General features: G+C 49.0%; 2 protein-coding genes across 2 annotated transcripts; one reads left to right on the forward strand and one right to left on the reverse strand.

Annotated features, from left to right (window-relative positions):
• Positions 1-2,546: 2,546 nt before the first annotated feature.
• CLSTN3 (calsyntenin 3) lies at positions 2,547-14,445 on the forward strand. Its single transcript, XM_008943993.1, has 17 exons — positions 2,547-2,664; positions 3,564-3,759; positions 4,237-4,445; positions 4,757-4,906; positions 5,555-5,741; positions 6,374-6,642; positions 6,890-7,002; positions 7,082-7,244; positions 8,333-8,389; positions 9,077-9,234; positions 9,417-9,565; positions 10,030-10,256; positions 11,369-11,539; positions 12,121-12,266; positions 12,398-12,533; positions 13,978-14,195; positions 14,278-14,445. The coding sequence occupies exons 1-17, from the start codon at positions 2,589-2,591 to the stop codon at positions 14,443-14,445; spliced, it is 2,793 nt and encodes a 930-aa protein (XP_008942241.1). The 5' UTR covers positions 2,547-2,588.
• Positions 14,446-16,164: 1,719 nt separating this feature from the next.
• Positions 16,165-18,783, reverse strand: LOC103776484 (solute carrier family 25 member 33-like). Its single transcript, XM_008943994.1, has 6 exons — positions 18,587-18,783; positions 18,065-18,142; positions 17,652-17,752; positions 16,944-17,010; positions 16,464-16,747; positions 16,165-16,364 (listed from the first exon to the last, which is right to left on the reverse strand). Exons 1-6 carry the CDS (start codon positions 18,781-18,783, stop codon positions 16,165-16,167), a joined length of 927 nt encoding a protein of 308 aa, XP_008942242.1.
• Between the last annotated feature and the right edge of the window lie 2,259 nt (positions 18,784-21,042).

A 21,042-nucleotide genomic window follows, 5' to 3' on the forward strand; every position in this document is an offset into this window, starting at 1 on the left:
CTCCGTGCTGCCCGTCGCCTTCGCCGGGCACGTTCCTGTCGGGGCATCTCTGCGGTCCCCGGTGGCTCCGGCGCCTTTGCCGTTTAGTGAGCCCTCAGCCCATCCTCTCTCTACTTTCTCCATCTGTCTCCTGCCACCACCGCTTTTTTTCTCCATTCTTTCCGCCCCTTCTAGCATTCCCCTCGCGTTTTCCCCTTTTCCACCCACTCGCCTTGCTTTTGTTCCCGTTACCGCTGTGGGGATTTAGCTTTCCTGCCTTTCTAAGGGCGCTGAGAGAGAATGTGTTGCTTTTCCACAGCCCCTGTGGTCTGTCAAACACATCCCCTATCTCCATCTTCCAGTTCTAGTTCATCCATCTCCAATCTCTCAACAGGAATTATTGTACAGTTATGTGTTAATGATGCAGGTTGCTTATATAAAACGGTATTTTATCTGCTAAATGTCTAAAGAAACCCTAACGCTACAGCTGTAACATTCTCAATGCAGATGTTTTTTGAACGTGTAGAATGACCAAAAAAAAGAAAGATGTAGGTTTCTAGATCTGTCGCTGTAGAGACAGGCATGAGAAATGAGTCGGAGGCAAGTCAGTGCATCGATGATCCGGCAGGGTGGCAGCATCTGAAGACATGCAAGGGGCTCGGGGGTCATCGGGGAGCGTGACACCTTGGGGTGCTTTCTGTGCTTCGGCAGAGGTGGGGCTACAGGGCGGGTGCAACACGGAGCTCTGTGGATGCTGACATTGGCAGGGGCATTTATTTGTGCTGTTCTGGTGCCAAGGGGCCCAGTGGCGAGGCAAGGCCCCTTACGCTCTGGATTTTCTCTCTCCTTTGTAAATTTGCACTCTGAAACATCTGCCTACATGGCCAATTATTTTAGACTTACAGGAGACTTTCTTGACGCTGATAGGAGCCCGTTTCCTAAAAATATACCCTAAATGTTTTTATAATCTTCAGGAACTCATTTCCCGAGAAGTCAGGTTGGTGATTCCCAAGTTGCAGGTGGATGCAGCAGAGGATTTATCTCTCTGCCACCAGCTTGTTACCCCAGCAACGGGGCGCGTTTGGCATTTGTAGCAAAGGATTCCCACCTTGGCGGTGTGGCGCACGGGCTGGAGCCATCACAGAGTGCAGTCTGCTGGGGGCAATGGAGGGGTGAGGTGAAGCGTGGGCAGTGGCACACAGGGAGGATCCCACCTGCATACTGAGCAGGATGGCTGTTTCTCTGGGTTTCCTACGCAATGCTTTATAATCTTAATCAATATGGTGAGGGAGGAACGCCAACCCACGCCCGCCGCTGCTATGCCAGGCTGGGTCTGCCCGCTCTGCCCTGCCCAGCGCCTGCACGCTGACCCTGTGTGCTGCCCTCTGACCCACTCCCTGCCCCCAGCACCGGTCCCTGGCCCCGATCTGCAGAAGTGCTTGGTTAGAAGGGATGCCGTCCCTTTTGAGCCAAGGCATCACGCCGTGCTGGCGTGGTTTCAGAGGCTGGTGTGTTGCAGAGGATGAATTCTCATACTGGAAGTAGTGTCCTTGAGGGGAAAGGCTCTGTATCCTACTCCCCACCAGCTCTGAGCCATGCTGTGCTCAAAGTATTGCTTGGTTGTAATAAATCTTGGTCTCCAGGGGGTGGGAGAGTGAGGGATTATCTGGGAATGGGGGCTGTAACTAGGCCATGTAATATAATCTCTGAGGCCCATTTGGCAGGGAGTGGGCATGGGGGAGGGGTTTTTAATTTGTAATGATTTTTTCTTCTCTCTCCCCTCCCCTTCCCTTCCCCAAACCCCTTTATTTCTCCCTTTCCCTGCCCCGGAGGCTCTGTGATAAAGATTAATTTGCTATTTCTGGGCCTGTGACATTTTTCAGAGCATCCTGCTGGCTGCTGCCTCCATGCCAAGCCTGGCTGGGCTCCAGCCAACGGGATTAGCAAGGAGGGGCCAAGGGAATATGGTGCTCACCATGGAGTGGGGAATGAAGGAGCAAGGGACTCTTAGTGTAGGTTATTAGACACCTAGGATGACTGACTGAAAGTGTACCTGGGTACTTGTGTGTAGGTCACACTCAGTCCAGCAGATGTGAGGTGTAAGTGACAATGGCTGCACGTGAGACCTGTCCCCTGGGGACACTCCAAGGGAAGATGTATCCTGGATCCTTTAATTATGGCTTCAGTGAGCTAAAGGGTTCAGCATTTGGAATCTGTCTCCAGAATCAGACTACTTCTGCCTCTTGATTTAATTTTTTTTTAAAATTACTCCAGCTTTCCTGGGCACCCAGATGCCTCTCCACACATTTTTAATAAGATAGTAATGAGGAGGCCAGAAGGAACACATGGTTTCTGATGAGCTCTCCCAGGAGCCACGTAGAGTAGAACTGAAGAAAGGTAACTTCTTCCTCCTGGCCTATTTTAGATTACTTTATTTCCAGAGAAGGTAGGGCAGGGCAGTTGTTACCTGCCACTGGATGATGTTCTGTTCTTTTCCTACTGAATCTGTCATTGCGGCTAATATCTTCTTGTGCTCCACCTCTTACCCCAAATCCCCCTCAGCAAACAAGCACAAGCCCTGGATTGAAGCTGAGTATCAGGGCATCGTCATGGAGAATGACAACACAGTCCTGATGAACCCCCCGCTCTTCGCACTGGACAAAGACGCTCCGCTGCGCTACGCAGGTAGGGCTGACAGCGCTGGGAAGGGGGGAGGCAGGGGGAGACTGAGGCAGAGGCAGGGTGACATCCGTCCCTGTGCTAGGTTCTAGCTCTCTCCAGGAAATGATCGCCTCCAAGCCTTGCTCCAGAGGAGGTACCCAGTGAAGTCTGGAGGCAGTTTGGGCACAGCTTGGTTTAGGAAGCTGGGAGCTGTTTTCCTTAGGGCAAGAAATTGAGAATGGAGCCGGCTACTTTTTGATGCAGTTCTGCTCTTTCCAAAGATGACGTGCAAGCTCTGTGTCTGTCAGCACTGCTGAAAGCTGGTGGGGCACACTTGGTTGGCAGTGCTCCTTCCCCTCATGGGAAGCACCCATCCCTGAAACTACAGATGAGGCTTTACGAGGGTTGTATTCCTGGTGCTTGCTTAGGCCATGCCTGGAGCTTCCTCATGCATCCTCCCTCAGTTTGGGGAGATGATGGGTCCCTGTGAGCTGAACTTCAGGATTTAGGTGTAGCTATTTGCAGTTCCATGCACGTCCTGAGTGTGTGGGCAGATGAGACATCATGGATTTTTATGCTTCATGCAAACAATACGTGGCCTGTTTTGCCTCCCTGAGTGATGCAGAGGAGAAATAAGGTGCTCCCTCAGTACTGTGGCTGTGTAGCATTCGTAAATCCAGCTTGTAACTTCTAATCTTTCTTGGTGCTGCTCAAGACTCCTTGCCGTGGGAGTAGGCTCCAGCAGAGGGCAATCTACACCATTAATGGCTGTAAGAGATGTCAGGAGGAACTCCTAGGAAACCAAAAACTGCTCCAAATGAGAGGTGATAGTCACAGAGAAAGGAGGGGGAAGCAAGGGGGCATAGTGCACTCTCCTCAGTCCTTTCCTTTTCCCTCTTTCTCTCTGCCTTTGTGGGTACCAGGTGAAATCTGTGGCTTCAGGATCCATGGGGCAGGGGTACCTTTTGAAGCTGTGATCCTGGACAAAGCTACAGGTGAGGGGCTGATCCGGGCCAAGGAACCTGTGGATTGTGAGGCACACAAGGAGCACACATTCACCATTCAGGCTTATGACTGTGGAGAGGGACCTGATGGAGCAAATACCAAGAAATCGCACAAGTAAGTCCCTGCAGTCCTTGCTTCTTGTTACAAAGTGGGATCTGTCACAGAAATGCAAATGAAAATTGTTGTGGGACTTCTTCCTTTAGCCAGAAGTATTTTTCTCTAGTTCTGATACTATAAGTCAGTGTGTTAATAAGACCCAAAGAGAAACATTAACCAAGGTTTCATGAGTGAATATACACTGGAAATGAGCACTGCTTGACAGGTGTATCTAAGGGTTGTGGGTTTTGTTGCTGCATATAGGCAGGAGGTCCAGATTATTTTATCATTCCTTTTGTCTTTTTCTCTGGGGTGGGAAACCATTGTCTGAGCTCCCGTGTGCCAACATTGCTGCATTGAAACCAAGGTCTCTTTCCTTGTCCTTGCTACTGGTGGCTGGAAATGAGACCGGTGCACTTTAGGGGAGTGACTTACACTGAAATTTAGGTGGTATATGGCTCCTAATCAGTTCTTACTGATGTCTTTCTGCATCAGGGCCACAGTGCACGTTCGAGTAAATGATGTGAATGAGTTTGCTCCTGTCTTTGTGGAAAAGTTGTATCGTGTGGCAGTGACTGAGGGAAAGCTGTACGACCGCATCTTGCGTGTGGAAGCCATTGATGGAGACTGCTCGCCACAATACAGCCAGATCTGCTACTATGAGATCCTGACCCCAAATATTCCCTTCCTGATTGACAATGATGGTAAGAATCTGTACCTACCATGAGCATGTCACTCACCCTTTCCTGCTTTTCTCCCTCCCTGCCTGTCTCATTGGCTGGCAGAGCTGCTCTCTATGAGCTTTCTGACACTGCTGATCTATCTTTCCTGGTGCAGAGGTGCAGCAGCCATTTTGTGTGATGCTATAGCTTGGTACAGAATGGCACTAGGCAAAGGGACTCAAGCCCTTTTTGATTGTTTTTGTAGCTGATCGACAATAAGAGTCCTTTCCAGAAGGAACAACTTTGAGGAGACTGTCTTTCCTCTCCTTTGATCTTTTTGTTTTGCTAACCAGGGAACATTGAGAACACAGAGAAGCTGCAGTACAGTGGAGATCGTCTGTACAAATTCACAGTGACAGCCTATGACTGTGGAAAGAAGCGGGCTTCTGATGATGCTGAAGTGGAAATCCAGGTGAAACCCACCTGCAAGCCCAGCTGGCAGGGTATGAAACCTCCAAACACAGTTGCGTCTTCCCTTTGCTTTTGCTGAACTACTTAGCAATCCTACTCATTGCAAATGTTTGTACATACACATATAAATTTGTGTGCTGGTATATATGGTTCAGTTCTGGCACCAACCCATCCATCCGTTCTATGTAAAGGGATGCAGCAGACATCTAAGTCTGTTGCAGAGCCACTGAAAGGCAATTCTAATATTGGAAAACGGTTCCTTGGATTGCTGTGAGCTACTATGGATTTAATAAGGCTCACAGATTGTATTCAATGTACATTGTTTTGGGAGCTGCTTATCTTGAGGATGTTTGGCTTTTCCGGAGGTGGTGTAGAGGTTCACCTTGGTCAGTAGAACTGAGAGGAAATCAACACAGCTGAATATCTGCTCTGCCTGATAAAGGAGCCTGACAATCCAAGCAGTTTGTTACACTGGTACTAGCTGTAGAAGATGAGAATTTGGACTCTCTGCTTTTGGGAAGTCTTCACTTGCACTGATGCCAGCTGTCTTTTCAACATGGAAATGGCCAAAAATCTCTGTTTCTGGGCTAGCCCATAGATGCCGCTTGTACGAGTGACAGATGTTCTGGGTGTGGGTCCTTGGCAGGACCTAGCCCCTCTCTTTCACTCTTCTTTGTCAGGCTGGAACAAGAGGATTGAGTACACCCCGGGTACAGGCAGCCTCGCGCTCTTCCCCAGCATTCACCTGGAGACCTGCGATGAGCCCCTGTGGAACATCCAGGCTACGGTGCAGCTGCAGACAAACCACGTGGCCAAGGGCTGTGACCGAGATAACTACTCCGAGAAGTCCCTGCGCAAACTCTGTGGTGAATTGATCCTTTCCTGGCCCGCGGGCAGCTGTGGCACAGCACCCTGCCCCTTCCCTTGGGGGGGTTCCCACTGGTAGCTCTGTGCCTTACGCAGCGGAGATGCTGGGGGACACATTCCTCACATCTGCTGTGGTCAGTGGGGCTGGGAGGACACTTGGCTTGCATGGGGCATTGAGGGGCAGTGAGCACCCTGCCTGTATTTACAAGGGGCTCCTGGTGCCTTCCTTGCTAGGAGGCCAGAGGTTTCTGTGCATTGCCCCAGTACACAGTCTGTGGCACTTGCCTCAGCACAGATGGAAAACTCACCATCCTTCTCCAGATAGAAGGCAGCCTATAGGCAAATCCTCTTCTCCTCTAGAAGATTACCACAAGCCCTCTAGGACCCTCTTCACCTGTTCCCCCATTCTCAGGCTCCTTATTCTCCTGTGCTGGGAGGCCAGAGGTTTCTGTGCATTGCCCCAGTACACAGTCTGTGGCACTTGCCTCAGCACAGATGGAAAACTCACCATCCTTCTCCAGATAGAAGGCAGCCTATAGGCAAATCCTCTTCTCCTCTAGAAGATTACCACAAGCCCTCTAGGACCCTCTTCACCTGTTCCCCCATTCTCAGGCTCCTTATTCTCCTGTGCTGGCATTCCAAGGAGAGGTTGACCTGCTGCCGGTGCCTAGCCCCACGGCGAACTGGACCACGCGGCTCTCGGTGCACTACAGCCAGGACAGCAGCCTCATCTACTGGTTCAACGGCAGCCAGGCTGCCCAGGTGCCTGTGGTGAACGGGCCGAATGCTCATCAGGGGCTGAGTGACCACTTCACCCTGTCTGTGTGGATGAAGCACGCTGTGGTGCCTGGCAAAGGCCGGCGGGAAGAGGAGACGGTCATCTGCAGTACAGTGCAGAGCGGTGAGACGCTTACCTGGGGTGGTGACACTTGTGCCCACTGCCTCTAGCTTGTTAGCAGGGGGAAGTCTCCTGTGTTTCAGAGCGGGACCTGGGCAGGGGTGCACCCTTAGGGACACAGCTTCTTCAGGTGTCACTTATTCTGGGAGCAGTCAAGCCTGCTGCAAGCGCGTGGCACCGTGCTTCTGGGCTCTGGCTGGCGAGGCTGCTCCGAGGTGTGACGTGTAACTCCCTCTGCTTGTTCTGCCAGAGGACGGCTACTCCCATTACTCTCTGTCTGTGCACGGCTGCCGGATTGCTTTCCTCTACTGGCCCTTGCTGGAAAGTGCCAGGCCTGTGAAATTCCTCTGGAAGCTTGAGCAGGTGAGGAAGCGTTTGCCTCTCCCCCATGTCCCTTCTTCTTCCATCCTTTGCTGAACTCTTCCTCTGCTGTGTGCCGTAGGTCTGCGATGATGAATGGCACCATTACGCCCTCAACCTGGAGTTCCCCACTGTCATGCTCTACGTGGATGGTGTCTCTTATGACCCTGCCCTCATCCATGACAATGGCCTCATTCACCCCCCTCGGCAGGAACCCTCGCTCATGATTGGAGCCTGCTGGACTGGTGAGTGCCCACTCTCTCTGAACCATGCTCTTCCCATGTGGAAAACAAGGGCGTGGAGCGAGAGGTCGAAGAGATGAAACTCAGCACTGAAGCCAGCGTGGCTCCTTCCTTCCTTATGGACCAAGCCAGCAGGCCACAATAATAGCAGTGCAGGCCCAGATGTCCCTGGCAGCTTAATGGACAACAACAGTAGAATATGTGACAGATAAGCAGCTTTGAGGCAGAGGAAAGCAGAAACTCTGTACGTCATTCAGTCACTGACATTTCTATCAAATGAAAATTTCTTTTAATTTCAAATGAAAACTTCTGGTGAATTTCTTTTCACCAAAGAGCAGGCATTACTATTAGTGCTGCCAGTTGCACTGATGAGGATTTCTGTGTATTTAGTGTCTGTATGAAGAAGCCACAAATCATTCTGTAGAGGAATTGGGTTGGAGGGCAAAGATCAGGTTAGGAACACAGTTAAGCCACTACCAGATTAAAACACTGTGGAGATGTAAAGCTGTCTTTCCCAGGTTCTCCTGCAAGACTGAGGCAGGACAGAGCTAAAGGAATTTGCCTGCTGCTTGCCTTCACTCCAACAGAAATTTCTAGCAAGATCAAATCTTTACTGTAGTACTGCTTCTCCCAGGTCAGGGATCTTCCCCCAGCTCTGTGCTCTCAATTAGCCTTTTGCAGTCGACAAATACTAATCAGCTTAGGACATCCTCCTGGAACCATCTGGGTTTCAAAGGGATGTTGAGAACACGGCTTGTTGTGAACATAGCTAAAGCTGTGATCCATAAATGGGAATCGTTTAATTCCCCATATAGATATTATTGGGAAAGGAGTTAAAAAAAAACCCTATACTTTCTCCCTTTTACCTGTGACTTATCCTACAGTCTCACCATCCCCTTCATGAGAGGGACTCTGCCCTCTTTCACCTGTGTTGTGCTGTCTCTAGGGTTGAAGGATGCACTGCTTGGCACATTGCTGCAGAGATGTTCTTCTGGACAGGCCAGTCCAGGCACTTGTATAGATACTTGCCTGACCCTGTAACTACCCTCTTCCAGTACCTTACTGCTTGTCTGAATGTTCTCCTTTTGCAGAGGACAAAAGCAAAGAGAAAACCAAAGGAGATGAAAACTCCACTGATACCGTACAAGGTAGGGGAAAGACAGGAAGTTCTCTTCCCCTCTTTGCCATGCATGACAATCACTTCTTGCATGATTGCCTTCCTCATACGGCTTATCCTGTCCTGCCACCTCCCACCAGCTTGGGAGGAAAATCCTTACTTGGCAGATTGGTCCTTGATACTTTGATATCTGTGGAGCATGAAAAGGCTGATAGGAGGACTACAGCCTGCTTTGAGAGATGGAGTATGCTTTCCATGTGGAGAAAGAGTCCTCATGCCTGATCATTAGAGTTGCTCTCTGAAGAACACAGTAGTCATTAGCGACATCAGGAGATGTCACCTCATCCCTATCTATGGAATGTGTAGTTTCTTCTAAAAGCCCTCACAGGAGGCAGAGTGAGAAGGGGACAAGAAATTGTTTCCATCTGGCATTCAGCAGTTTGGCAGAAACTTCTCTGTGCTACCCACCATTCACTGCCCTAGTCTTTCTGTTGGTCTGTTTTTCTCACTTCCTCCCATATGGAATTAAAAAAAGTTGTCATCTCCTTAGTTCAGCATCCCCTGTCTTCCCGTTGTCTTTGCTTTTCCACGTCCTATGCACCCCTGTCTCCTTCTCCCTCCCTTAACATCTCTATGTCCTTCCCACTGTTGCTTTTGTTGGTTGTGCTCTTTTCCTTGCCCTGTCTCTCTCACCCTCCACCTCCCATGTTTCCCTCAGGAGATCCTCTGTCAATACACCACTACTTCCATGGTTACTTGGCTGGCTTCACTGTACGCCCTGGTAGCTTGGAGAGCCGGGAGGTTATTGAATGCCTGTATGCCTGCCGTGAGGGGCTTGATTACAGTGACTTCGACAGTCTGGGCAAAGGGATGAAGGTATGCCCATCTGCCCAGCTTGCATGGGTCTCTTCCACTCTCCTCCTCAGCCTTGCTTCCCGGGACTTTGCCTGCTCCCCCACCTCAGACAACTCCCCACCTTTCTCCTTTGTGTCGCTCTTAGCCTGGACTCTCGGCATTTGCCAAGCGACCCTGAGTATATTCTTCTCTTCCATTTGTAGGTTCACGTGAACCCCTCTCAGTCCCTGCTCACCTTGGAGGGTGATGATGTGGAAACATTCAACCATGCCATCCAGCACGTGGCCTACATGAACTCGCTGCGCTTTGCCACTCCTGGAGTGCGGCCGCTCAGGCTCACCACTGCTGTTAAGTGAGTGGACAGAGCAGCACTTCTGACTAAGTTCAGGGGGAGGGTTACCTCTCTTTTGACTGAAATTACACTGCTGCACCTTGTATTTTACTTCTAATTGATGGGTAGAATCTAGAAATGGGTAAAGATCTTCCTGAAAGTAAACATTAAGGTATCTGGCATCCAAATGGATACTGCAGTACTGGGTCTGTGCAGAACTTGCAGTCTTCACTCGTGGTGTTCCAGGCGTGTGCACTAATTTTAATTTTCTCTGAGGTATGTGGATGTGTCCAAATCACCTAAAACCCAGAGATGTAATTCCTACCACATCTCTCTGTCTTGCACAGCAGGCTATGGGGAAGCTTTAGGAAGACAACTAGAAAAAGGATACTTCCTTCACTGGTAGTAATGGGCAGGAGGTGTTCTTTCACAGTGTTGCTGGTGAAAACTTGGGCCAACCAGTGCTTTCTGCCGCTCTCTTTCAGGTGTTTCAGTGAAGAGTCCTGTGTCTCCATTCCTGATGTGGAAGGTTATGTTGTGGTGCTACAGCCTGATGCCCCTCAGATCCTATTGAGTGGCAATGCCCGCTTTGCTCATCCTGCATCAGACTTTGAGGCTCCTGATGGGGTCCCCCTGTTCCCCAACCTCCAGATCACCTGCTCTATTTCTCACCAGGTGGAGGCCAAGAAGGATGAGAACTGGCACGGCACTGGTGAGTGGAGTACGGGGTGAGGTGTAAGAGACAAACTGGGAAGGCTTACAGGAGTTCCTGTCCTGCAGAAGAGGTAGAGCCCCTCATTACACCTGAAATAGGAATGAGTTTAGCAGTACAGAAGCAAGGCACATTGTCTGTCAACATGTAGGTTAATCAGTTCTTATCCCTTTCCGCTCCTCCCTGTACATTTTCTATCCACCTAGTTCCTTTGCCTCACTCTCTACTTCTTTTTTCCCAGGATGCTCATTCCTAATCCCTTTTACATTTTACCTACATTTCCCTTTATTGAATCTGGCAGTAGATGGATGTCCTGCCTGTTACACTCTCCACTCCTGCGCTTACTCATTCTCCTCCTGCTTCCTTCTCTCCTGCTGTCCTTATTTCTCACCCACTCCCATCTCTTCCTGTATCACTTACTCCTCTGAATTCCCCAGTCAGTTTCCTCACACACAATAATATCTTGTCCCTCAATTTCTTTCCATCATCCTCAGATTATTTCTCTGCACTCTGTCCTCTACATGTCCTTTCATTTCTTTTGTATCTCTTCCAGTAACAGGAATTGCTGCTCATAGTTCTCTGGTTACCAGCTTTGCCTTTCCTCATACAGTGATGGGTTTCTTGACATAAAGAGCACGTTGGTCTCAGCCCTGCTGAGAGCAGTTAGTCATTTTATGTGGTTGCCATTTTAAAGAAGATAAGATCTCAACCATGGTATCCAGCAATCCTGAGACAGGAGAAAGCTTTCAGAAGCACTTGGGGTCTGGAAACGTATGATAGAGTTGCTCCTAATTTGCACATTGTCATTGTCAACAGAGTCCTTAGAGCCAAGATGTGTTATCATGAACCAGCCTGACACCAGTATGTTGTTCTAAAATATAGTGACTTTACTATGTACATAAGTAATATCAGTAGAACCAGGGGGACTCCTCCAACAAGTAATTAGACTGACCCTGATTTTACTCAAGGTCAGTGCTAGCTAGACAAAGAGAAGTCATTATGTACGATGCGAGTACTTCTGAGTAATTTGGTACCACTCTGAGTAATTCCTGCCTCACTGATGGCTGCCTGGTGTTCTGTGCCTGACTCCTTTCTGTTTGCATCTGTCTCAGTGACAGACACACGCATGTCAGATGAGATTGTGCACAACCTGGATGGCTGCGAGATCTCACTGGTGGGAGATGACCTGGACCCGGAGAGGGAGTATCTGCTCCTGGATGGGGCACTGCTGCAGCAGCATGGCCTGGAGCTTGCCAACACCTCTGCCTACCTGACCATCACCGGTATGTCCTCTCCTTAGCCACAGCTCTCATTGTGCCTCTCTCATTGCCTCTCAGGCATCACTGGGAGAAGCACTTCACTCGCTGTTAGAGATGTGCTGGTGTACTCTGTGAGACTCTGAGATGCGACAGTTGGCTGAACTCCTGGCTTTTGGCCACTTCCCTGGGGAGGCGGCTCCTGGCTCCTTCTCCAGCACACACTACTAGGACATGGTGTCTGAGCTCTCACCCAGGCTTGTATCACTCCTGACTTAACTCCTTGGGGTTTGGTGTTATGTGCCAGCAGCATTTTGCATGTTGTGACTGGGGGACACACCGTCCCACAGGTTGTTGACTGGCACAACAATATTGTACTCTCCTGAACAGGGCTGTTGCTCTTAATCCTTTGCTCTCTTCCACTTGTTTTAGCAATGCAAGCAGAGATTTCATCAGGTCGTTTGCAGCCAGTTCCATCTCTGTTGCTTTCCTAAAATTAATGAACCCAACATTGCCTTGGATTCCTCTATAGCTCCTGGTTGCTACAGGGTTCTGATGCCAGGTGACTGAAGCAGGAGGCCCACACCAGTTCTCTCTTCTTGTCTCAGGTGTGGAGAGCATTGCAGTTTATGAGGACATATTAAGGCAGGTCTCGTACCACATCAACCACGGTGCTGCTCTTTATGAGAGGAAGTTTCACCTGTCCTGCACTGAGATGAATGGACGCTACTCCAGCAATGAGTTCACTGTTGAGGTACAAGATTGATACGTGCACATGTGGGTGCCTACACACGCATGGAGAGGACACGGTGGATGGCATTGCATATGATGCAGAATGTACCATGAACACAGGGCTGAGTCTCTCTCAATCTGGTCTTTCTGCAGGTGAACGTCCTCCACAACATGAACCAAGCCGCTCATCCTAACCATATTCTGGGTTCCCAGCAGTTCGTGCATCAAGGCCATCATTTACCCCCAGAGCTATCTGGCCACAGTTTGGCAAGCACCCATAACAACCCAAGTATGTAACACTATCTTTTGGGTTTATTCCTTTAGGTCAGGATGCTGATTTTCTGGTAGTCTGGTAGAAGCTATAGCAGAGGATTCCCTTCAGTCTCCCTATACCCATCAAGCTCTCATTATCCTGTCCTGTGCTATTTGTCATTAGCAAGAGGACTGCAATCTGTGTCAAACTGTTTCAGAGCTTGGTGCAACAATCCTCCTCTTTTGGTGTGCTGTTTCCATGATGTGGAAGCAGTCTAAACTCTCCACCTGAGAGGGTCTGCAAAGAACAACCATAGGCAGGTACGATTTCACTCAGGAACCTTGCAAAGGTGCTATGTGGGCTTGGGTAACATAATTTCAGAAAGGACCTTCAACAGCAGGAAACAACAAAAGAATCAAGACTGCCACTGCTCTAAAAGAGATGGTACTAGGCAATGGTCAGCAAGGCAGAAAAATAAAGGAGACAGCACCACAGACAAGAGGAGGATTCTTGCCCCTAAAACAGAAAGCAGCCTGAAAGCTAGACATGAGATTCGTTGGTTTGTACTGGCAGCCCTGTGCCACAAGCATGACTTCAGTTCAGCTGGCTCCTCCTAGACTGTGAAAGCTCTAGGGCTGTTACAGAGGACCCTGGGTTTGGGTCCTGGGTTGTAGGGAACATGGATTTGCTGCTGCTTCCTGCAGCAGCTGATCCCAAGCTGGTTCAGTCCTGCAGGTGGCACTGAGCAACTGCAGGCAGTGTGTAGGGAGAACACATCCCAAAACCCAGCCTTTGCCACTCCCTGCCCAGCTCTGCCCAGTTGCAGCAAGATTCTCCTTGCTGTACAGAACCACCTAGAACAAATCCACAGAGGGCCTGGACAGATTTTGTATGGAAGGGGGTTATCTGGGGAGTCAAGGCTCAACCTACAGGCCTAGGACAAAGAGATGAGAATTGGGCTGAGGGTCTTAAGTGAATTTCAGGTTTTATTCTGCAGAGAAGCCAGGCTTTGACCATGGCACTAATTAGAAGGCCATCATAGCCCTCACTTCTGCCCCATGTGCAAAGCAGATTTCTTTTAGCTTCCTTCTTTCTCTACTGCTTGCACAGAAATCTCATTGTCTGAAAACCATCCTTGTGCCCTTAGAGAATCTCCCCAGCACAGTTCTCCCTTCCACGAGGGGCATACAAATGGCTGCCATGCAACACATTGTGGTGAATTCTGTAGGTAAAGATGTGCAGTCTACAGGCCACGCCAACAACAGAGGACACTTGAACCTAGACATCCTGGAAAACCATGCTAGCCTCAAATGAAAATGCAGGAGCTGCCTGTGCCCAGGGAAGCAAAAAAGTCAGGATGTGTTCCTGTCAACCGAGGAGCTGAGCTCTGCCCAGGAAGGCCAGTTCCCGCAGGTCAGGTTGGAGATGCATGTGTCCATTGCAGGCTCTAACCACACCTTCTCATGTTCTTTCTCCAAAGTGGTGCCCAGTGCTGCCACTGTCATCATTGTCGTGTGTGTGGGCTTCCTGGCCCTCATGGTGATCCTGGGCCTCCTGCGCATTCACTCCCTGCACCGTCGGGGAGCAGGGCAAGAAGCCCCCGGGGCTGTCGACGGGGGACACGCAACCACCCGAGGCAAAGACAGCAACATGTTCTGGGATGACTCGGCCCTCACCATCATTGTCAACCCCATGGAGGTGAGGAGCAGCCGCAGAGCCTGGGGCAGGGGGGGCAGTGGGCTGCCGGATCCCTCCCCTTACCCCGTGTCTGCCTCCCTAGTCCTACCAGAGCTGCCAGGAGAGGGCCGCGGGGAGCGGCAGGGGCGGAGCTAGCGCGGCCACGGAGGATGAAGATGACAGCACCGACTCAGAGACATCCGACTCCCCGGACAGCAACGACCTCGAGGACCAACACATTGGCAGAAGCGATGGCTCTCACCGCTACTAGGAGCTTTAAAATCCCAGTCCATGGCTGGAAGGAGGAGGTGTCTTACTTTTAACTTCTTCCTTCCCCCACCGTGTACACATGCACTCCTCCCTTCTTCGTCATTTCTGCCTCTCACGCTCCTCCATCTCCTGCCATTCTCATTGTGGACATTCCCCACATTACTGACCCCCCTCCCCGTCTGGCTCTGTAGAAATGTGTTAGGGCACTTCCACATGCCAATGGCACAGCTCAAACTAGGATGAGGAAAGAGGGGCTTGGAAAGAACAGAAATTTGCAAGGAGGAGCCAGCCTTAGGGCTCAGAGTGGGGTCTCTCACAACCCCTCCCCAGATATTATATATATATTGTATATTTTTTCAATGTTGTCGTTTGAAGTTTATTCTCGTTTCATGAACAAAAAAAACCCCAAACCACTGCAGCTTGTGTCGCTTTGTAAAACTGTCGATACTCCTAAACTAAATGAATGAAAGCAAGAAGGATGAGTAAACAAAAGTGGATTTTAAAATAAATGGATTTAAAATAAAACATTCAGGGCTTCTGCAGTTTTTCACTAGAAGCAGGGAAAGAAACAGTGTAGCCTCTAACGTGAAACTAGAGATTAGACGTCTAGAGTGTGTATTTACTGAAATTACTGCCTTATATCAGGGAAGGGTTGCATTTTTTAGTGTTGGAACAAGAAAAACACATCATCCCTGTCCCTACCCCCCTTATTTTCCAAGTCAAAATTCTCTTTGTAAACACAATGTAGCCTTCCCCAGAACATGGGATTAGGAACCCACAGAGGAACAGAAGGCACCCCAGCCTGTCACAGGCCAGCATAACACATGTGGCAAACAATTACTGATTACAGAAAAATCATAAGGCCCTTTCCATACACTTAGTGTATCATCAATAGAAATAAGCCAAATCCTCAGCTTCATCTTTTTACCTGATCCACTTTCTTTACCAGCATAAGAGTATTTTTCACACCAGGGGTTCCAGCTTGTAGCAGAACAGACCTGGTGTTTCTGAGGGAAGGAGGTGTCCTCCTCTTTTTGTTGGGAAGGGAGGGGATGGAAACACAACAGATACTGTCAAAGCGTGGCTATGAACCCAGCAGCATGAGTTGTTAGGGTAGTGCTTCATAGGAGGTTGTGGTTCTTCCTTTATCTACTGGGTCTGATTATTCAGATCCTGCACGACAAAAAGAGGCTGTCAGCTGCCCGACACATCACAGGGCAAAGGCTGCAACATATTAAGGACTCAAAGGAAGATTCTGCAATAGGACATCTGCTGACAACCAACGTTGAGAAATCCTTCAGGGCAGGGAGGTAGCACAGTAAGTGAGAGTAGAAGAACACTTCTGAGAGCATGAAAAGTATGAAAGAAGTGGACATGCTGAGGCTAAGATACTCTCACACTTTCTCCTTTGTCTCCTTCCCAGTAAGTTGCATGCCCTTGTTTCATACAGGGAGTTTACAGCAGGCACTGTCAAACTAGTGACCTGACATCTCGAAGCATCAGAGTAATTCAAGTTTCCAGAAAGAAGGCAGGCTACATTGTGCATGCTGGAGCCAAAAGCTTTGCACAAAATAGTCTTATGTCCTGAGAATGCTACGCCTGACTCGGTCCTGGTATGCAATGAAAAATGCTGCCTCTCAGAGCACAGAAAAAGTCCAAGTCTCAGAATCATGAGGTTCCTGTAACTCTACAGCAGCCTCAGGCAGGTGCTACAGTGTGCTTACAAGGTGGAAGAGGCCAAATGCACGATAAGTTCATAGGTAGCCATCGTGATAGCTGTGTTTGGGATTTGGCGGATCAGGTGAGCCAGGAGCCCTCGGTACAGAGCCAAGGGTCCCTCTTCATGCACCACCAGCTGCAGAGTCTGTATAAAGGAGCGGTACCGTGACCCTTCTTCTCGCAACCGCGTCCGAACGACCTCTGGAGAGACACAGAGAGAAATGACACTAGCAGATGGATCCTACAGGCACGACACATCCCATCAAGGGGAACCACAACCAGGAGAGTGGACCCACTCACCATGTGGATATGCAAGGCATGAAGCACAGGTTTTGGAGACAGCAGCAGCTCCCATCAGTCCAAAGAAATCATGTCTGTTTGATGACAGTGTGAGTGGTGGGGAAAGGGAATGATGGCTGTTTCTCAGTTGCTGTTTCAGTGCTTCATAGATGACAAAATGGATGATGGTCTCTGACACTCCGGCGTAGGAGGCAGTAATGCCACGGTAGAACCCACGGAGGCCTTCGGTGCGGTACACGTGCATGGCACACTGCAGAGCGTTGCTGGCCATCTCACCCTTCGCCCTGGGCAGGGGAGGCAGGGTTAGAATGACACACTGCTCCACTGACCTCCAGTGCTGTTATGCACAGAACTGCACGACTCTTGCCCAGCGTGCCTTGAAGACCCACATTCTAAGGCAAGGCACAGACCCCACCCATCCCCACCCTCAGCCAGTCCTGATGCGGCATGGCGTGGCTCTGCACTGCTAGCCTGCCTCACCTGGCTTCCAGCTGCATCCTGGTTTTCACTAACCAGATAGGGTTGGTGAGTGTGGAAGAGGTAATGCCTGGAGAAAAGAAGAGGAAGACAGCCATGAGCACCAGGATCATGATGACAGTTGGCTAGGAGGTGTTGATCTATCAGCTCTCTGAATTCTGCTTGGCAAGCTGTGGGCATTTGCAATTTTAGACTGACCTTGAGATCCCCTGGGAGAAGTGCTATTTAGGGCAGACTGTTTGATTCTCCTCCTCCCCCATTTCAGACTTTGTCTGGAGACAATTAGCTCCTATGCCTCCATCATAACCCTACTACAGGCCCTAGTGTTACGAGCAGGCAGGAAACAACAGGCTCCACTTGGAGAAGAGGAAGATTTTGTTAAAGAACTGGGATACATCAAGAGAAATGACTCTGAGTAGTCTAAAATACACACTGCCTCCTCCCTCTCACAGCTGAATGGAGCTTTCTTCCTGAGAGCAGCTGAAGGGGTAAAGACTAGATCCAGGACTTGAAGAGATGAGCCTAAAAAAGAATGAAGAGTGAGGAAAACCTTTTGGATACCCAAGGAACTCATTGCTCCAGGTGTGGAGGGAGAAAACTTTAGAAGAGAGAGGAGGACTGATGTCAGCAGCGATGGGGAAGGAATGAAACCCATTTACACTTACAAACAGAAGGACCCCTTGGCTCTGATTTGAGACAGAAGAGGCTCACCTGCACAGGCTGCTGACAGCATGTGGACTTTCTTGGACTCCGGTACAAGGACAGCATTGAGCCTCTCCTTAGCACCAGAATAGGCAGCAAAATATATAGCCCTGGTTGGAAAGAAAATACAGAGGAAGTTACAGCTCACCTATGAGGAGCAGAGACAGTGCTGCTGTGGGGTCTCCCTCCAACTCCCAGCCCAGATTTGTCTATTGTGACAGCAGATACCACTTATACTACATCCACAACAATGACCTTATCTTACAGCTATGATCAGAAGATCCACAAAACCTATCTGTGAAGGAGTCCTGTGGCACAATGAGCACAAGGCTCAGACTGCTTTCAGGACATGGAACAGCACCTGTCATGGACACCCTTTAAAAGGTGTATAGTGTGAGCTGTCCTCGGGGAGCAGTACTCACCTGGAAGGAGCAACCCCAACAAGGTTTGGGCCCAGACCTCGGAACAGGGACCGCATGCCTTCCTTCTCAAGGATGGTCCTGCAGGAGGAGGTGAACAGGGACATCAGTGGAATAACTACGCTGGGGGCTCTCATGCTCCTCCTCCTTCTTAGTTCTTCACTGCGTCACGTAGCATCCTCTCTTCACATCCCATGTTATCTTTTTTCTGCTCTACTCTTTTTCTCTCCAACCACTCTCTCCTTCAGTTAATACTTCCTATTCTTGCCAACACCATCACTCTGGGTCCGATCAAACCACTATCTTCTCACAATCCCAAAAACTGACCTGCAGACTCAAAGCACAGATCAACTACGAGAAGCAGATGTACCTGTGCTCTCATGAAACTTCCTACCACACCTGTGGTTTCCAGAGCCTCAGCTCAAGTGCTACTTCCATCTCTTTCTCTTCACCTCTCTCTCTCCAGCTGATGGCCAAACCTTGACCTCCCTGGTGCTAACATGCACACTGCCCTATCCTACTCACCTCAGCAACTTGAGCACCCCAGGAGACGGTGGGGTGGGGTTCACCAGCCTCACACTCATCCCTGGCAGCTGTATCTCTGAGAGGCACAGAGGCCGCAGTCTCAGTTGGGATGACTGTAGACGTGTCTTCACCACTTCCAGGGGACAGGTCAGGATGGCTCCAGCTGTGCCACCACATCTACGACATAACAAGGGCATAACACCACATGTAAGAATGACCCCTGTGCAGGAACAGAGCCATAATTCTGATCGTTCACAGCCTCCCCCCTCCAGGAGAGGAGGTTAGGTCCTCCAGCCTGCGTCACACATGACCTCCTGCTCTGACACTGATTAACGTAATAACGGCATTGCTTGGGACATCTCCTGGCAGCCCCACTCCTAAACCTCACTGGTTATTTGAGACAAACAGTCCAAAGTCCACAGGGACTCGGCAGTCCCCCTGCTCAAAGCTGCTGATCTTTGCATTCAGGATTTCCCAGAGCAAATAGTCCTGCTGCCCAACCTCGCTGCAAGCCTTCTGCTGACATGAGGAGGCACCATGCCTCACACCTCCCCACAGCAGCATTGGTTCAGAGAGGGGCAGCACAACACTCCTCCATCAGCCTCTGTCTTCAACCCATAACCCATTCAGTCCCGTATCTGCAAGGCCCTGCAAGCAAGGCAAGTATTTTCTGCCAACAGCCAGGCTCACCTCTAGCCTTACTTGCTTAATGAAAGAGGACCCTGACCTTCAGCAGAGAGAAGCTATTTTTGGAGCTCATGAACCATCACCATCAATCAGTCTAGTCACACTGCAGTAGTGCTGAAGGGACACGTTTCCCCTTTTTCCCTTTCTGCCACCCAAGGACAAGTCAGAACTCATACATTTGATTCTCAGCTTCAGCCCCTTCAGATCCTTTGACCCACAACTCCATTCTTCCTGGAGATGCTCAGTACCTGGAAGGCTGTTTTGAGATGAACTTGCATGGAACAGCCATGAAAGAGGCTTTGATGAACAGACAGTTGTTCATACTTGCTACAGCCAAACTTGCAAGAGATGGAAGCTTATAAAAAGTTCACTTTGCGCCAAAGAAAAAAAACAAACCACAATCAAAGAACTAGAAGATATCAGGGAAGAATCAAATATATCAGCAGAATTACGTATGTCAGTCCAGGACAGCAAATGGCTAGGTTTCTGAAGAGTTATTTTGGAAGAGCCTATACAGCTCCGTGTAAACATACACTGCTCTAACAGAGCACCAAGACAGCCTGCGTAGAGATCCAGGAGCCAAATGAGGCAGGCTCTTACAAAAGCCACGTTCATTCTTCCCACATAGACTATATTAATTCAGGGGTCCAACAGTTCTGTTCTTTACCATAGTTCCTACTAATTTGTCTGAAACAGGCTCCAGACTTACAGGCCTGTTGTTTTCATGACCAGAAGTGTAGTTTCCAGTTCAGGAGAAGACCGAGTATGGTGGTGAGAGACCAAGATGTCTCAGAAGCCTGAACAGAGCAGTTTCAACTTCTTATCTAGAAGCTGAGCAAACAGTACAACAGGACAACATCTGAAGTAGTAATTACTTGGTATCCTAAGGATTTTCCTCTCTAACAGTGTACAAGGACGCACAACTTTATGTAATTTTTTAATAATATCTCATTTCAGGAAGTCCCTATCTGAGCATGGTCAGGACAGGAATTTGAATCTACACATTCAGTATAAAAGCTTCCTGAGTTCAAGTTCTACACGCTATGGAGAGTATATATAATTGAGAAGTATTTTTAAAGAAACAGCAAGAGTTAAAGAAATTGTTACTCTATAGAGTGGTTGTCATTTAATCAGCCATAAGAGAGTCTGAGGTGAAGCAGGACCTCTGAGCCACTGCAGTCCAATGGCAAGACTAGGGAAGATTTTTCAGGGAGCAAAGCACACTGACTAAACAAAGCTAAGGGAATAAAATGTACCAGTTACTCAAAAGTATAAGAAACCTCAACTATGATGTGTTATGCATTACATGGTGATACAACTGCTCACGATGTATGAAAGGCACAGGTCTCCAAAATTCTCATTTTGGGAGAAACAGAAAATTATATACTCTTGTCACAAAGAGATAAACTATTTCTCAGTCCAGTACTAATGAAGGCAAAATTTAAAAAAAAATCTAGTCAACCATTTTAAAATCAGCAGACACAAAATAAAAATCCATGACCATGAATACCAAAAATAGCTGTTTGAGATTTCATGTCTACAGATTTAAATGCTTACAAAACGTTAGGGGACTGGGGAAATATACCAGTCTAGAAGAGTTCTAATGTCTACTAGCATTAACAAAAAAAAAAATGTGTATTTGGATTCTCAGAAGCAACTACAAAGATCTAACATACTTCAGCCTTGCAAGAAGTCAGCTTGTTATAGCACAAAAATACACTTAGAGCCTTAGCACTCTGTCTACAGCATAGGTGCTAACTGGCTTAAAA

The sequence above is a fragment of the Merops nubicus genome, unplaced genomic scaffold (genome assembly GCF_000691845.1).
Source record: "Merops nubicus isolate BGI_N331 unplaced genomic scaffold, ASM69184v1 scaffold26887, whole genome shotgun sequence".
Lineage (NCBI taxonomy): Eukaryota > Metazoa > Chordata > Aves > Coraciiformes > Meropidae > Merops > Merops nubicus.

Bases quoted from the DNA above. Each gene is read 5' to 3' on its own strand.
- CLSTN3 (XM_008943993.1), top strand. From the start codon at position 2,589: ATGGAGAATGACAACACAGTCCTGATGAACCCCCCGCTCTTCGCACTG. The intron at 3,760-4,236 runs GTAAGTCCCTGC...TTTCTGCATCAG, and splicing joins AATACCAAGAAATCGCACAA to GGCCACAGTGCACGTTCGAG. The intron at 8,390-9,076 runs GTAGGGGAAAGA...TGTTTCCCTCAG, and splicing joins CTCCACTGATACCGTACAAG to GAGATCCTCTGTCAATACAC.
- LOC103776484 (XM_008943994.1), bottom strand. From the start codon at position 18,783: ATGCCCTTGTTATGTCGTAGATGTGGTGGCACAGCTGGAGCCATCCTG. The intron at 17,753-18,064 runs GTGAGTACTGCT...CTTTCCAACCAG, and splicing joins GTTGGGGTTGCTCCTTCCAG to GGCTATATATTTTGCTGCCT. The intron at 16,365-16,463 runs GTGAGTGGGTCC...GTGTCTCTCCAG, and splicing joins ATGCCTTGCATATCCACATG to AGGTCGTTCGGACGCGGTTG.